Source organism: Pituophis catenifer, unplaced genomic scaffold, assembly GCF_029215685.1.
Source record: "Pituophis catenifer annectens isolate HBS135680 unplaced genomic scaffold, rPitCat1.0.hap2 SCAF_1, whole genome shotgun sequence".
Classification (NCBI taxonomy): Eukaryota; Metazoa; Chordata; class Lepidosauria; order Squamata; family Colubridae; genus Pituophis; species Pituophis catenifer.
The window spans coordinates 180123268-180141040 of record NW_027256881.1 but is presented as its reverse complement, the minus strand read 5'-3'; the positions used below and the strand labels follow the sequence as shown (position 1 = coordinate 180141040).

Below are 17773 nucleotides of genomic sequence, written 5' to 3'. Positions count from 1 at the left end.
AGGAGAAAGATTGCTGTACAATAAAAAAGATGAAAGGGAAGAAAGCCAACCCCAAACAAATATAAAGATATTAAGATAAAGAATGAATTGTTAAATTTTAAAGAATAAAAGAGAACAAATATGAATAAATAACAATAATTAGAAACACACATACAAACATACAATGTATTTTCTTTTGTAGGAAGTTAGCACCCACCCCTTTCCTGGAAGAGTGAATTATTTTAGGAAATATGAAAAAGGCAGAATATTATATTTCCCTGGGATAAGCATTGAAGCAGTTCCCATCTTCCTGCCCCCACCCTTTGACAATGGCCATTAAGGCCTGGGCCAGTCTATTCTACATAACAAAGATCTACCTCCTTCAGGCAGAGCCATAGTAGGAATTGCCAAAGATCCAACAAAGATAGGATTAGCCCTCTACACAATAGCAGCAGAAACTCACCACATGTGACCTGGGAAGCACATGTGACCATCAGCCAGCAAGGCTAGCTAAGACCCCCACCCCCTGGGAGTCTGACAACCGATTAGGATACTCTTTCAGGGCCCCAAGAAATGCAGAGCCAGAGAGAGCATAAAAACCCAAGGATTTACTGTATCTGCCTTTTTCTGTTCATGAACTCAAGCCATGTGATCCTGTGCACCATTAAACCATCTTTCCAAGCAGTCTCCATGTTTCCAGTGTCTTTTTCCCCACTTGGAGCAGAACCGAGAAGATTTCTTCCAACACTTTGAACAGAGTATTTGGCTGGTTCACAAATTTAAACAGTGTTTAGTCATTTCAATTAAATTTACAATTTCTATATTTCCTTTTTGCCATATTTATTCCTCATCTATTTTTGTAAAAAAACCAATATTACCCTTCATCCTCATCTCTAATCTTAATCAAATTCAATTTTTCCCTTCTATTCTATATTATACCCCTTCCCATTGTCATCTATTTTTATATCCATCCTCACATTGGTTAATTATGTAATATTACAGTTGTTTAATATAAATTCAACATTTTAATATAAATCAATTAGTTATATAACTACCTTTTTTGTATATTAATCAATATGAACATGAATATTCCAATTATTTCCATGCAACCCAATTTCTTACAAATCAATTAATTATATTTACCAATAATAATAAACCAAATAATTTCCCCCATATATTCCTCCAAACCACAACTTAACCATTTCTGCTTTCAACACAATATACAATTAATAGTATCTCAATTATTACAATTCCCTAGTTAAATAGAGCTTTTTTTCTTTTGTGTTTTAAAATCTTGAACTCTCCTCTTTTTCCCTAAATTTCCCATTGTTTGCACCTACCTTTTTTGGTGAGGAAAAAGAAAAGAAATCTGCCTGCCTAATTTTCCAACGTTGCAGTAACAGCAAAGCCAACAGCCTCTTTACTTTCAGTTTCGTTTTTCAACATAGCTAGGGGGAAAAAAATTGCTCCAGCACTCTTTGCAAACAAGCAGCAGAGCCCTTAGCAAAACAGCTGAAAGCAAATCAGCTGAGAGTCGGGAGCCGATCTAATCAAGGGCTAATTAGCCTATGCTGAAGCTCCGCGGGCCAATAAAATTACAAAAAAACACCGAACCATTTGTTAAATTGCTGGCTCGCCTGCCCCTCGCCCACCACTATTTATTGGCAATAAATAGTGGTGTGGAGGGGCGGGGCAAGCCAGCAATTTAACAAACAGTTCGGCTGCACCACTGGCTCTAGGGCAGCCCTTTGAAGCCCCGCGGCAAGAATTTAAACATTTTTTTTCCTCTAGCCATCAGCTGGGACTCAGGAGGCAGCAATAGATTGGGAGTGGTCGGGGTAAGCGAACGGCCAGCGATCCAACAGAGCAGAGTGTGAGGGTGAGTGAAGGCGTGGGGGGGGGGCGAGAGAGGGCTTTGGCGACCCCTGTGAAATGGTCGTTCGACCCCCAAAGGGGTCGTGACCCCCAGGTTGAGAACCGCTGAACTAGAGATTTATTTTGGTTCCACTTCACCACACTCCTGTTTTATCCCAAGAGCACACAGTGCACCACAGTGCAAAAATATAAATGTTTTGCAATAAATCTAATTAATCATGCACTTGAGTTTCCCCTAAATACAGTCTTTTCCTATCTTTTCACTTCAATTACTTTATTTCTCCTGAAATAGAAATAGCTATTAGCTCGCTCACTTGCTCTCTGTTCCTTAGAAGCAGAAAAACGCAGACAGAAAGAAATAGAGGTGCAGCTGGAGGAAGAACGGCGACAGCTAGCAGAAATGGCCGAGGAGCAAAGGTTGGAATATGAGAAGAGGAAAAAAGAAGAGGAAGAGAAAATGAGGCTTGAGGCTGAGGAGAAAAGGAGAAGAGCTGAGGAAGAGGCTAGAGTTGCCTTGGAAGAAGCAAGAAAGCAAGCGTTATTACTCTCAAGGTATACATAATTTCCTAGGAAAAATTCATTCTTAATAGTGAATTATGGGAGGATGCCTGTTTTCAGGTGTTATAGCACTCGATCTACCAGAAGTCTAACTTAATGTCAGATAACTTCAGTCTTCCTCTTAGACTTAGCCTAAGTGAACTGAGTCACATTTCTAGATTAGAACCTCTTCCTGCATCCAGTAAATACATTATTATATTCACCTCACCCATTAAGCTATGTCTTTCATTTAAATGTCCAGGCATCCAATAACTATTCATCCTAGTGTGTTCCGCCCCTTACCGGTAAATATGCTCCTCCAGTTTGTGATAAGGAAGAGTGGCTTTTATTAGCAATACAATTTTGCCAATTGGTCAGTATTAATGCTTAATGTTAATGGCAGTGAGTTACCTGTGAAATTTTAATTTTTAGCTGCTCCCAAATGCTATGGCAAGGATTTTTAGTGGAACACATACTATAATTCTTATTTTATAAGTTACAAATTGGTGATTATTGCATTAATGCTGCATATTGCTTGAGATCAAGATTTAAGAAAGACTCGGTTTGAAACTAGTTTGCCCATAACTGAAGGTGTCATGAGGAAGCTCTGCTCTGTGTCCCAACAGGGGATGAGTTATAAGAAGTCCCTTGCCCTATGTCTTCCTTGTTCAGCCAGGGCCGTGATGGCGAACCTATGGCACGCGTGCCACAGGTGGCACACGGACCATATCAGTGGACACGCGAGCGTTGCCCTAGTTCAGCTCCGGCGCGTGCATCTGATTTTCAGGCTTTCCAGGCCCACCGGAAGTTGGCAAACAGGCCGTTTCCGGCCTCTGGAGGGATGGGGAAGGCCCGTTTTTGCCCTCCCCAGGCTCCTAGAAAGCCTCTGGAGGTTGGGGAGGGCGAAAAAACGGGACTTCTGGTCCCACCAGAAATCAGCAAATGGCCATTTCTGGCCTCCAGAGGCTTTCTCGAAGCCTGGGGAGGGCGAAAAATGGGTCTACCGGGCCCACCGTGCTATCACTTGCCAAAAGTGGGGGGAGCCCAGGGGGTCGCTCGTGCATGCATGGGGGGGCACATTGAATTATGGGTATGGGCACATGCACAACCCCCCCCCACGCTCCCACTTTTGGCACGCAATGGCAAAAAAGTTAGCCATCACTAAGCTAGGGACTGACCTTTGCTTTTCAACCCACTTCAACTTTCCATATCTGTTCCCTATAATTTCGTTAAAATTACAGATTTTCTTTTATTAATTTATCTGGTTCCAGACAAATGGCAGAACTGGAGAAGGAGCAACAATTTCAGTATCAATTACTTGTAGAAGCCTGTGGACTGGATCGAAGACAGGATATTTCGCGTCCGTGGGTTTATTCCTACTTCCAGCGTCCTTTTTTTACAACAGAAGATGATTAAAGTCCTAGCCATGCCCAAATATCTGTTTGGGTAGTTTGATAAAAGCAAACTTGCATTCTGACAAGTTTTCCAACAGACTAAGAAGTAAAATGTAAAACTACTAAGTGCTTTTCTCCAAATTTTGTCTGATCTCTAAGTACTGACATATCTAGACAATGTTCTAAATAATTTTTAACCCATACTTGGATGTGTGTGGATATATGTAAATATAATCTATTTGCTGTTATTGCAAACATGCTGAGCTTCCTTTAACACTGACCCAACCACAGTTGATGGGTCGTAGTAAATGCCATCTGTGGGTCCTGCTTTTGATTGGTTCCTATGCAGTTTCATCTCTAAACTTGCTAAATTATTTTTTCTCTATCCTTCTAGCTACTTCTTTTTTAGGCTACAAGTAGGCTTTTTCCTTTGAAAAATCCTAAGGCGTAAGAGACTGTTTTTTAGGTTATGAATCTCGAGATTAAATTTAAGATATGAACTATATTTTTATTTTGTAAAATAGAAATATAGATGTTCCTGACGAATAACACGTTTGAAATAGCAAGGTGATCTCCAGAAATAGGGACCTTAGGATTTCTATTTAAGAGACAACCTAAGAGCATGATTCATATTCTCATTTCTGCAGTGTTTTGTGTTTTCACTGTGAATGAATTTTTATGGTCCTAGAAATTGGTTTGGTGTAATGTACTGCTCAGGTGTAAGGAATTCTCAGCTGCAGAAGTTCTAAAGCAAGTTCAGCTGGACCCCAAATTTTCTTTCAGACTAATTATGCTATTACTTTTATTTTTTAAAAAAAGGAGTCTTATTTTTAAGTGTTTATTCTTTAGTAATTATGCGTTTTATTGTAGACATTTAAAACTTTTCTCTTGCAAATTGCTGCCCGCCCTCTAGGAGGAACTGCAGTGTAAGGGACAAATAATCATGTTACAAGGATCAAGTTACAAATCTTTCCCACTGACTTCATTCAGATGTTTAATGCTAAAGATATGGATAACACTTAAGTCCAGATTTTGATTTTTGAAAACAAGTTTTAATTTTTAAAAAAAGTTTGGCATGCGTACAAAAAGGCATCAGAAGTGGGACATGGAAACTACAAGCATTGGAGAAGATCCATTTAACACTTTACAGTTAAGTGCCTGAAAATTAAATACAATTAAATGGTTTGTTAAAGAATGCTTAAGAACATTGCAGTCTTAATTTCTGACCTTTCCCTTTCCCCTGGCAACAAAAATAAACCCGAGGTAGAGCAGCATTTCTAGCCCTGCCATCAATATTGCAAACCTGAGCTAAAGAATCTTTCTAGCATTGACAGGTTTTCTGACAGTTCTGCAATTGGCTAAAAGAGATATGAAGATAGAACATTTTGAATTAGACAATCACTTAGGAAAAAAAAGGTTTTGTTGATCAGGCCTCATTCCAGAACACTATTTCACATAACTTCCAAACACAAATAATTTATTTCCAGAAAATTAACTTATTTTCAGAGGTACTTACACTCTAAGATTGCCAATGGGAGCTGTCTGAAAAATCAACTAGTTTACTTCTCTATACAAACAGGATTTAATGCCAGGTCTTCAATCCTGAACCGATTGAAGTCAAAAGAAAAACTCTTGAATTCTAAAAAGTGAGGATACTGATTTTAGATCGGTGCTTTTTCAGTGTCTCTAACCTTTATCACACTAATACCGGTAGTGCACGCATATGGGATGCATGTAACTCTGCAAAGTACCTAGGTTATCCATGACCCAATATAGATTACAAGGTAGAGTTAACTTGTATTGAAATCAATAGGTTAGGACTTATTCATATCTAATTTGAGTCCCAATATACATCCCTGTTTTTTAAACACCAATGAAGGTGTTTGGATAACATTTTTATTTTTTCCATATTTATTCTTCATTTACCATTAATTTTCAGAGTTCCAGAGCTACACACTACAAAATACAACTCCCAGTTAAAGATAAATTCTTGATTTCTACTTATATACTGAGAGCAAGCAGCAGGGAAAGTGTTCAATTCTCAAAGGTGAATCAATCTTTTTCCTGTGTAACATCCTCCAGCATCGATAAAAAAATTATCTTCTTTAAATATTCTTCACTAGCTTTTAAAATAATCTTCCAAATTTATGTCTTAAAAGAAAATGCAAAGGTTTATGAATTTGTTTCCTCTTATTTATTTAAAGGGAAGCCAATACAATCTATGTCCATTGAAAAACCACATTCCAGGCAAACATAAAAGGTACAACATAAAAATCATTACTCTTGTTGCATGAAGGTGTACATTAATTAGAACTTTCCTAGGATCTTCTGTTGACAAAACCCCAAACAATTTCCATGTTATCTTCAGTGAAGCCATTTCAAAGATAATGTTACCATAAAGAAACTACATTTTTGCCATCAGTATTTGGATACTTCTCAGTAAAATCTACAGAAAACTCTTCTTAATATTAGGACACAATCCTCCTGTTTATATTTCAAAAAGTTTCTGTATCTTCTTCTCTTAAAATCCACAAATAAAAGTCACACACCTAAATTTCAGGCCAACGTCAATAGTAGAAACCTCTGCCCACTGCCAAATAGTCAAGGCTTGGATTCATGACCCTTGCCAGCATGTAACTGCATGTGTAGACAGTTGCTTTTCTAAAGAGGAAACGGGAAAAATTGGGAAGTACAACTGCAGTAGGATCACAAAAGTCTGACACAATGACAGTGTATAATGAGCACAAGAATTCAAAACAGACAACTGGAAATAATATTTAAAACATAGGAATGTGGTGTTGGTTTTAATTCAGTGTTATATACCACATTACAAAAGAACTATTATTTAAAAATAAAAAAGGATAAAGGGAAAGGGGAAAAAAACAAACATTCTAAATTGTTGAATGGCCTCCTGTCTGTTCCTGATAAACCTCAATCACATCTTCTTCTTCCATTCCAAGCTGTAAAATAAGAATCACAATTTTATTTTTAAAAATCCAAAATATACAGCCATATTGGATGCTCACCATGCACATTGATTTTGTGGATTTTCTGCAGAAAAATCTAGCAGCAGAGTTGACAAATAAGTAAACAGTGCTTATATAAAGAGATTCTCAGCAGGTATCGGGTTTACTAAAACTTTATTTAAAAATATAAATATGCCACAATACACATTCATTAAAAATCTTATACCACAAAGCATGACTTAAGCCCTAATTTTAAATTAAAATAATATTCCCATACATATTGGTAACTTACTCTTAGTAAATTATCTTACTATAGTCTTCTGCACAATAGTAAGGTAATTATCAAACTGTTTATATAAGCTATAGATCTGTTTCACTTTCTCCATGCATAAGAGAAGAAGAAGTTATTGACTTCTGTGAAATGCAGTGCTATTTATAACTATACCATCATAACTATATGATAGTATAGTTATGAGCTTGGTTAAAATGGATTATCATATACATTTTAAAATAAATAAATAATTGTATAGATTATAAATATTTTGCAGAGCTTGGGTAATCATTTTCTTTTTTTTAATTCTTAGTCACCTAGAATCACACACTTGAGATGGATGGCAAATAAATTTAATAAATAGTTATAGAATGAAATAAACGGTCGTTCTCATGAGCTTTGTGGATAATGTAGGAAAGATGCAAGGTGGTAACTCCAGGAACAGCAGCTAACATTTTAGTGCCTTGTCAATTTTTTAGTATTATCAGTTTTTATGTATACAGATAGTCCTCTCAAGAACAGTAATTGGAACTGGAAGTTCTTCTCTAAGTGATAGAAATGCTGAACAAACATTTAATAAGAGTTACAATTTCCTGGGAACTTCATTGTTTTTATAGCAACAAAATGGTTTACCACTGCTATCTTCTAGGAAGTTTTTTTAACTGTCCTGTCTTGCCTACAGCTGTACATTTTCTGAAGATTCCCCTTTCATATACTAGCCAGGTTTGAGCCTCCTTAGTAGGTTAAATCACTAAAGTTGACTACTCACTGTCAACTAGCAAGCAATGCATATTGTTCATATATACTCAAATCCCCAAAACTGAATTATATTATTTACCTAATAAAATAATCCAAAATATGTTGTGATACCAATTTTAAATATATTTTAGGGGAACACAGGTTGAATCCAAAATTCCAAATATGAAAGAAAACAGATAAATTTTCATGTGCCCTGCCTTCCAATTTTCAAAGACCAATGCATTTCTCCTCAATTTGTTTCCCTAACTCCTGGAGGATTTTTTTTTTCTTGAAAGAAAAACCAGCACTTACGAATTTAATGGATACATTTTAAAATCAGTTTATAAAATGCAAATGTTATTCTGCTGTTTCACTTAATTCAGGTAACATTTAAAATTGTTCAGTTTTTAGAAAATATATTTTAAAAAATCTAGGATTAACTTTTATAAGTTACTGATAAAGCCCTTTACAAGAGATTCAACAGAACTGTCATAGTAATAATCACATGGACTGCACCTGCAAGAAAGGCTTCTTAATAGCACTTTGCTACTTTTAAAATATCTGGACCTCATTTTCTGGAAAGTGATATATTTTATTTCGTCATGAATCAGCAAAAGCAAAACATGAATTACACATACAAGCTTTAATTTACAATTCAAACAGAACTGTATTGAACTGTATTAACTGTAAAAAGGTTTTAACTAACCTACTTGAAAATAAGTTCTATAATATAATGGGACATAATTTTTATTTATTTGAATCCATTTGGGTCATACAAAACAATTTCAGAGCCACAATTTAACCTTCAGAATGTGCCCTTTCAGGCAACATTCATTTCTGTAAATTTAATCAAAATTTATTCACCATTCTACATTCTAATATACATACAGATGAAAAATGACTAGATATTCTAACTTTGTGCCAAAGGAAATACATGTACAATAGATATCTAAAACTGTATATCAAGGGAACTTTAGAATTTTTTTAAATCAGTGAATCAGTATCAATTATTTTTGTTTGCCAGAAAATGAAATTGTATGTTTTATAGATTAACACTATCCAGTCAAATGTTTTTGAACAATTCTGGAGAACCTTGTCAAACATGAGGACATTAAAGCATAGTTCACATTTGGACATATGGGAAGTAGGAGTTGCTTTTCAAGAAAACATGTCTTGAATATTTTTTGTGTAGTACAAACTCTTTAATACATTTATATGAGATAGGAGACATCCAGAATCTAATTTAATTTTTCTAGAAGCTTAAGATGTAACAATTAAGAACTTGGTACAAAAGATAGATGTTTATAAATAATAAATATGCAGAATTTTGTTTTGTACTGCAATAACTGAAAAGTGCTGACAATTCTTCAAAGCAAATGTCCACCCCAGGTTTCTTCAAGCTTTGTTCAATTCAGTAATATAGCATAATTTTTGGACTATAAGATGCACCTAGCTTTTGGGGAAGAAAACAATGGGGGGAAACTCTGTCTCTGTCTCTCCGCAATTTACCTCCTTGCAGCAAACAGCCTGGTCAGTTTCAGTAGTCTGATTTAGAACAAGCAGCTGATTGGCGGTTGGATTGGCCTCCCGGAATACTGCCTATCAGCTGTTCCAGGCTTCAGGGATTGCCACCGCCCGTCGCCACTCATCGCTGCTGCCACCTATCACCAATTTTTGGCCTCCGCATGTGCCATTTTTGGCCTATGCGCATCCTGTTTCGTTACCACCGCCTATCCCCGCCACCTGGAACAGCCCAAAAACAGAATGCATGGAGGTCAAAAATGGGGCGCGCAGAGACGGTGATAGGTGGCAGCGGCGATGGGCGGTGGCAATCTCTGCAGCCTGGAACAGTTGATAGGCGGTATTCTAGGACAGTGGTCCCCAACCCCCGGTCCGCGGACCGGTCCCGGGCCGTGGAGTACCTGGCACCGGGCCGCGCAGCGGCCGGGGGACATGAACGCTGCAGCGCAAAGGCTCCTGGGCCGTGCGCAAAGGCTCCAGGGAAGAGAGCCCTGTGCAGGTACGCACGTGTGGCCCAAAGCCCCCACCCCTGCGCGCGCTCAGCGGGCCACGGTAAAATTATCAAAGGCTGATTGGTCTGCGGCGATAAAAAGGTTGGGGACCACTGTTCTAGGAGGCCAATCCAACCGCCAATCAGCTGCTTGTTCTAAATCAGGCTGTGCTGAAGCTGACCAGGCTGTTTGCTTCAAGGAGGTAAATTGCTGGGAGGCAGAGGCCAGCGGGTGGGGGCCAGCAGGAGGGCGGGGCTTCACAAACATTTGCTGTATAAGACGCACAGAAATTTCCACCCACTTTTTTGGGGAGCGGGGAAATGTGTCTTATACATAAAAAAATATGGTAATTTAAAATGGAAATTCACTTTGTTAAATAAATTCATTTCTACTCTTAAATAACCAGGTTTGGATTGTTTGCTTGTTTTGGGTCAATCTAACTTCTTTGAATAGCTATTGCCAAAAAGGTATAAAATACTGAAATAACTACAAACAGTACTAGGAATTGATCTCCAAGAATACTTACCTCTTTTGGAGTATGATTATCAGTAATTCTCTGACCCTCAAAGAGGAACCTGAGTGAATTCATTGGGACTCCCTAAACAAAGAGAAATGGAGAAAGTCAATTTAAACTGATTGAACAAAAACCCAGATACTGTCTACCATCCATTTCTTTATTTTAATTTTTGAATTATGTAGTAATACATTCGGTCAGGTGCAGAGGAACATAAAATTGAACAATTTATATTTAACATCATGTGAGCAAGGAAAACTTCAAGTCACAAACCTGTCTCTGACAGTATGATTCTTTAAGTTTCTTTAGATGCGTTGTCATTTTCACCTTGAAGTGAATTTCACTGCTGTCCTGCAAATTGAACACAAAATATAATTCTACATAGTATTAAAATGGCACTTATTATAGATATATAAAATGTTTTGAGCTTGGATCCAATACTTTTTCCTTAAATTCCTTAACTATGCTTGAAATATAACAGAATGTGTCATTCCACACTTGAGTTTCAAGCTTTCTTACATCTCACAATTTGCTTTTTCTTAAATTCTTCCACACATAAGAGATTTAGGGAAATCATTTTCCAATAAAAGAGATTACATCCCTACTGCCACTAGCTTGCAATAGGGTTAGGAATAAGAAACCTTTTAAACATGGGCTCAGCGATCAAGAACCATTTTGGACATAAAAGACAGACTGAAATCTGCCTGAAAGCAAGGTTTAATTGTTGATTCTTACTTATTAATAAAAATATTTTAATAAAAACTTTTCTGTAGGTAAAGTGTAAGTAAGTAACTTAATATAGATTTGGTAAGTAAATGTAATAGATTTTTACTGTCAGATTCTTTATTACCATTGAATCCATGCTGAAATATAAACTTCTAAGTATAATCTTCCATTATAAAAACAATGTTAAAAATAAAACAAATTATGAAGTACACAATAACATTTTGTTCCGAGTTTGCAACAAAGCTCAAAATTTTTCAAATATCCTATTATAGGAAACTTTTTTGTGATTTTAAAACATAAAAACTCTTAACACATTGATTCTTATTCATCAACCTGTTTATTTTTCAAAGTCTACTTTAGAAGCATGCATAGAAGAATGGCTACATCTGTTTTTGCTTCTAGAATTTATAACTTGATTATTCCAGGAAAGCTCAAATTTAATACAAAATCAGACTCCTGATTATGATAGGACTGTTAAGAAATTTTTGTAGAGTCCTCTTATGCAAGAATACTTATGTTTACAAAATACAAACACTATTTACTAGTCTACATATATACAGTACTACATTAAAACATATTTTAGAAGACAAAAAAAGGCAGACCCTGTACTTGCAGGAAAGTATTAGAAAGAAAAAAAACTCATGTACTGTATAACTCTATCTATATCAGTGGTTCTCAACCTTCCTAATGCCGCGACCCTTTAATACAGTTCCTCATGTTGTGGTGACCCCCAACCAGGGGTGGGTTCTAAATTTTTTTTACTACCGGTTCTGTGGGCGTGGCTTATTTTGTGGGCGTGGCTTGGAGGTTATGTGACTGGGTGGGTGTGGCTAGCTGGTCATGTGACCAGGTGGCCATGGCTATGTGTATAGGGACTACTCAGAGGGCTGAAAAAAGTCATTTCTGACAGGTCCTCGCACTTTTGACTGGTCCTCACACTTATGACCATCCTCACATTTATGCCCGTGCAGCATTCTTAACAACCGTGTCACTCATTTCACAACTGCTTCTCTTCACCATGGTGACAAGATAGGGCAAAAACGTAAAATGTGAGGACAGTCGTAAGTTCGAGGACTGGTCAAAAGTGCGAGGACCAGTCAAAAATAACTTTTTCAGCCCTCTGAGTAGTCCATATGCACAAAAGGACTAGCCAGAGGGCTGAAAAAAGTGATTTCTGACAGGTCCTCGCACTTTTGACTGGTCTTCGCACTTATGACTGGTCATCATTTATGCCCATTGTAGCATTCTTAACAATGTGTCACTCATTTCACAACTGCTTCTCTTCACCATGGTGACAAGATAGGGCAAAAACGTAAAATGTGAGGACAGTCGTAAGTTCGAAGACTGGTCAAAAGTGCGAGGACCAGTCAGAAATAACTTTTTCAGCCCTCTGAGTAGTCCATATGCATAAAAGTATATAGCAATAGAGAGGGATGAAGGAAGGGAAGGGAAATTAGAGTAGAAGTGAGGGTAAGAGAGGGAGGAAGAGAGGAGGAGAAGGAGAAAGGAAGAGGAAGTAGGGAGGAGAAGAAGAGGGTGAGGAAGAGAAAGTAAGAAGGAAAGAAAAGAGAGAGGTGGTAGGTTTGAGGAGAAAGATTGCTGTACAATAAAAAAGATGAAAGGGAAGAAAGCTAACCCCAAACAAATATAAAGATATTAAGATAAAGAATGAATTGTTAAACTTTAAAGAATAAAAGAGAACAAATATGAATAAATAACAATAATTAGAAACACACATACAAACATACAATGTATTTTCTTTGAACAGAGTATTTGGCCAGTTCATAAATTTAAACAGTGTTTAGTCATTTCAATTAAATTTACAATTTCTATATTTCCTTTTTGCCATATTTATTCATCTATTTTTGTAAAAAACCAATATTACCCTTCATCCTCATCTCTAACCTTAATCAAATTCAATTTTTCCCTTCTATTCTATATTATACCCCTTCCCATTGTCATCTATTTTTATATCCATCCTCACATTGGTTAATTATGTAATATTACAGTTGTTTAATATGAATTCAACATTTTAATATAAATCAATTAGTTATATAACTACCTTTTTTGTATATTAATCAATATGAACATGAATATTCCAATTATTTCCATGCAATCCAATTTCTTACAAATCAATTAATTATATTTACCAATAATAATAAACCAAATAATTTCCCCCATATATTCCTCCAAACCACAACTTAACCATTTCTGCTTTCAACACAATATACAATTAATAGTATCTCAATTATTACAATTCCTTAGTTAAATAGAGCTTTTTTTCTTTTGTGTTTTAAAATCTCCTCTTTGTCCCTCAATTTCTCATTTTTTGCACCTACCTTTTTTGGTGAGGAAAAAGAGAAGAAATCTGCCTGCCTAATTTTCCAATGTGCAAAGCCAACAGCCTGCTTTACTTTCTCTTTCGTTTTTCAGTATAGCTAGGGGAAAAAAAACTGCACTCTTTCCAAGCAAGGAGGAGAGCTCTGAGCAAAACAGCTGAGAGCAAATGAGCTGAGGGTCGGGAGCCGATCTAAGCAAGGGCTAATTAGCCTATGCTGAAGCTCCGGGGGTCAATAAAATTACAAAAAAACACCGAACCATTTGTTAAATTGCTGGCTCCCCCGCCCCTCGCCCACCACTATTGATTGGCAATAAATAGTGGTGCGGAAGGGCGGGGCAAGCCAGCAATTTAACAAACGGTTCAGCTGCATCACTGGCTATAGGGCAGCCCTTTGAAGCCCGCGGCAAGAATTTAAACAGTTTTTTTTTTTCCTCTAGCCATCGGAGGCAGCAATAGATTGGGAGTGGGTGGGGTAAACAAACGGCCGGCGATCCAACAGAGCAGAGAGTGAGGGTGAGTGAAGGCGTGGGGGGGGGCGAGAGAGGGCTTTGGCGACCCCTGTGAAATGGCCGTTCGACCCCCCAAAGGGGTTGCGACCCCCAGGTTGAGAACCGCTGATCTATATGATTATACCTATAAATTTAGGAAGGATAAATGTTAACTAGAATACATTAGAACTTACCTGCCCGATGACCTTAAGTTTAATATATTCTCCCTCTTTTTTATCACCCAAATCCTCTGCTGAAGGTTTGGCTTCCTGCAATAAAAAATGGTAACTATGAGAATATTCTTTTCATGCTTCTCTTTTTTGCATATTAACAGTGAATTAGTTCATAATAAGATTTTTTTGGAATTTCCTCTAGCTCTTTTGTCCTCCTCAGACAAGATTAGAGGGAGAGGAAGAACATAAAATAAACTCAACATGTCTAGCTTCATTAATAAAAATATAAAGCATCTGTTAAAGTTACAACTAAGATGCTACAAAGTACTAAACAATTCCCAATTTTTAGAATTCTAATTTCATTCATTTTATACTTGATTATATTTTTTGATAAAGCATCAATTCAGAGCTTCAAAAAAGGCTCTAAATTCCAATTTTAATACTATATGATAATCAATGTAGTTACGAAACTGAGAAGAAAAATCACTCTCAATGGGCAAAATTATAGCTGTCTGGGTGCTTGGTCCAATCTTCAAAATCTAAGAAATGATTACAGGTAGTCAGTCCTAGATTTACAATCACAACTGAGCCCAAAATTTCTGTTGCTAAGTGAGAGAATTGTTAAATGAATATTGTCCTGTTTCACAAAATGGGACAAAATTCTTGCCAGAGTTGTTAAATGAATCTGGCTTATCCATAGATTTTGCTTGTCAAAAGGTGACAAAGGTGATCACATGACCTCGGAACAGTGTAACTATCATAAATATGAACTATTTGCCAAGCATCTGAATTTTGATCTTGTGACCATGGGGTTGTTGCAACAGTATTGTGAAAAAGTCTTAAGTCTCTGTTTTCATTGCTGTATTAACTTTGAACAGTCACTAAATGAATTGTTGTAAGTTGAGGTCAAAGTGAGTTATGACCAGTTGTCAATAGCTACAACCTTTGCAGCATCCCTATAGTTATGTGATCAAAATTTAGGTGTTTGGCAACTGGCATGTATTTATGACAGTTGCACTGACCTGGTGTCATGTGATCACAATTGATAACCTTCCCAGCCAGCTTCCACAAGCAAAATCAGTGGGGGAAGTCAGGTTCCTCTTAATGACCGCATGATTCATTTAACAACTGGAGTGATTTGCTTAACAAGTATGGCAAAAAAGGTAATAAAATGAGGCACAAATTGCTTAACTGCCTTGCTTAGCAACAGAAATTTTGGGCTCAATTGTGGTCATAAGTGAAGGACTACTTGTATTTGCTCCTTTAATTCAAATCACAAGATAAAATATAGCTAGAAATAAACAAGCTTAGCCTTTCTTCACTTCAGAACATAGTTAAATTACAGCTTATTTTGCAATGAATAGTGAATAAGAGGCTTCTGTTAGTCACAATCTAGATGCAGACAATGTGCAAGTACCTAAAAATACATAAAATGAACCTAGTCTACTTATTCACAGGGAAAACAATCTATTGGTAGTGCCTAATTAAATGTAAATCTCCTTTTGCTTCTCTGAAGAGGAGAGTCTGACCTCTAAGTTTCAATTTTATATACTGTAGTTCAGAAAGTACCAGAACAGGATATTTATTTACATTGCTTTTAATGGTCTTCTTACTGATTCAATTTCATTCCTATTTAGTATATATTTTGAAACTTGTAAGTTCTAACTAAAAAAAATTCCATGAAATACTTCAATGAAATCATGGGACAGGGCAGTTCTAAATCTTAACTGACTTCAAGGTTCTCTAGTATTTAGTGCTCTGGAACCCTATAGAAAACATGTGAGGACAGTATTTGGTGCCTTTTTCTTTGACTATGAATGTAAATTAACAAAGTTATACAAAGCAGAAAATAATAATAATAATCATCATCATCATCAGTAGCAGCAGCAGCAGCATAAAAATATAACCAGTACTATTTCCTTTTGATACTGAAGAAAATCTGAAATGCAGGATTACCGACTTCATGGCACTGGGGTAATATCATCACTGGTTTAAATATTTAGAGACAATAGTTTTTTTAAAAAAATTAACAGCCCAATTTCTTCCCCACTTTAAAAGATAGGGATTCCCTATGCAAATTCATAAAACAGTCCAACTGCTCAAATATAACACTTTATGATAGCATTATATGAATGAGCCCTGGGTCCATGTTGAATCTCCATTTGCTTGCAAGGAGACTGGAAGTTTGCCCTACTATATTTAACACTTTCCAATTACTATTTCCTGAAGCAAGACAATTTTAAAACACAGATTACCAATTGACCTTGCCACTATATTGTTCTTAAAATAATCCACAATCCTCAATTAATTGCATGGAAGTGAAACTGAAAGCAACCTTTTGTAAATTCCTGCTCACACTGGCTGAAAAGGGCCCCATGAAGCAAAGACTCATAATAGGTATAAGCTAATATTATTAAGACAGTCCCATGATAAAACTGGGCCATTACATTTAATTTCTAATTCCGTTTGAATTAATGGCTAAAGAGAGCGGTTTTTACTCCGTCTGGCCACTGCATGGATTTCTCTTCTAGTATGCCATACAAATGCAACAAAAAGGCTATGTTGCCGTATCTTTGTTCTAGTGTGATTTTTGTTCAACTAATGTCAAAATTTATGCAATTAAAAAAAGGCTACCCTGCCAAAACATGCTTCGAGTAAACGAAACAGGAAATGTCAGGTCGGGTGAACAAGTCTTGATGTTCCCGGTGCAAGCAGCAGCCTTGCAGAACATCTCACAACAATGATTCCTTTACGATCATCGTGGTCGTTTCTAAAGAAATTTCGCCCCCTTTTCTGAAAGTCAAGACTGGAATGAAAGCCGCATCGAACGAGAAGCGGGGTCGCGGAGGGGGGAAAGAGACAAAAAGGAGCCCAAACATAAACTTTGGCCTTTTGTTATTTCTCCCGATGGGCTTCCTACATAGGAGCCAACTCCGATCTCTACCGCGGGGGGATCGGGGCGATTCTATTTTCATGGCCCGGAAGCACGTTAGGAAGGCTAAACGCGGGGCACGAAACGGATGCGGAGAGGCCAAGCCGGCCTAGGTTCGCCGAGGGGAGCGGGGTGTCCCATGCCTGTAAGCCCCTCCGGCCGAGGGGACCCGGCTTCTTGTGGCCCCATCTGGCCGCCTGCGGGCTGCCCGGGCGCCTTTCAGCGGGGCGGTTGGGGCGGCCGACTGCGAGCTGCTTCCTGCCCAGCGCGAGCCTCCCACCTGATCCGACATGTCTCCCTCGCAGACGCAGCCGGCCCCTCCGCCACCCCCGGAGAAGCGCCTCGCCGATCTCGCTCTCGGCGTCGCCAACACGGAGAGCACAACACACAGGCCGGGCGCGGGCAGGCGGGATTTCCTCTGCGCCTGAGCTCACTTCCCGCTCTCCAGGCACAGCCCACCGAAGAAGCGCAGTGCAACTCTGCTCCGCCCCCGCCCAGGGACTCCGCGGACAGTTTTGCGCGAGTTCCAGAGCCGCTCGCAGCCCGGTCTTTGCAGCTTTCACGACAGTCGCAACTTAGTTGCTGCTCCGGCTTTGCGCACGGCTTCCTAGGAGCAGAGGGGTGGTTACGCCTTGCAGCCTTTCCGCGTTGCATCGCTCATCTCTTTCCTCCGAGGTTGCACGCTGTCCTTCCTAATGGTAGCGAGGTTGGAAGACGGAAAGCGGCGTATTTTCCAACTTTGCTGAAAAAGATCAGCCACCGATTTACTTTTTCCTCCATCTTGTGCCCAGGTAGAGAGAGGTGGCGGCTACGCGGGCTTCGATGAG

General features: G+C 38.1%; 2 protein-coding genes across 2 annotated transcripts in view; one reads left to right on the top strand and one right to left on the bottom strand.

Moving 5' to 3' along the window:
• KIAA2012 (KIAA2012 ortholog) overlaps positions 1-3941 on the top strand; it is a 76991-nt gene extending 73050 nt beyond the window's left edge. The window contains exons 21-22 of the mRNA XM_070956810.1: positions 2187-2406; positions 3663-3941. Of these exons, the coding sequence (XP_070812911.1) occupies positions 2187-2406; positions 3663-3807 (365 nt within the window). The 3' untranslated portion in view covers positions 3808-3941. The remainder of the gene's footprint in view (positions 1-2186; positions 2407-3662) is intronic.
• An 874-nt stretch (positions 3942-4815) lies between these two features.
• SUMO1 (small ubiquitin like modifier 1) lies at positions 4816-17506 on the bottom strand. Its single transcript, XM_070933240.1, has 5 exons — positions 17227-17506; positions 14036-14110; positions 10560-10637; positions 10299-10370; positions 4816-6745 (listed from the first exon to the last, which is right to left on the bottom strand). Exons 1-5 carry the CDS (start codon positions 17236-17238, stop codon positions 6677-6679), a joined length of 306 nt encoding a protein of 101 aa, XP_070789341.1. The 5' UTR covers positions 17239-17506; the 3' UTR covers positions 4816-6676.
• Between the last annotated feature and the right edge of the window lie 267 nt (positions 17507-17773).

Bases quoted from the DNA above. Each gene is read 5' to 3' on its own strand.
- SUMO1 (XM_070933240.1), bottom strand. The intron at 10,371-10,559 runs GTTTGTGACTTG...CTCTTTGTTTAG, and splicing joins AATCATACTGTCAGAGACAG to GGAGTCCCAATGAATTCACT. The intron at 6,746-10,298 runs GTAAGTATTCTT...CTTATTTTACAG, and splicing joins ATAATCATACTCCAAAAGAG to CTTGGAATGGAAGAAGAAGA.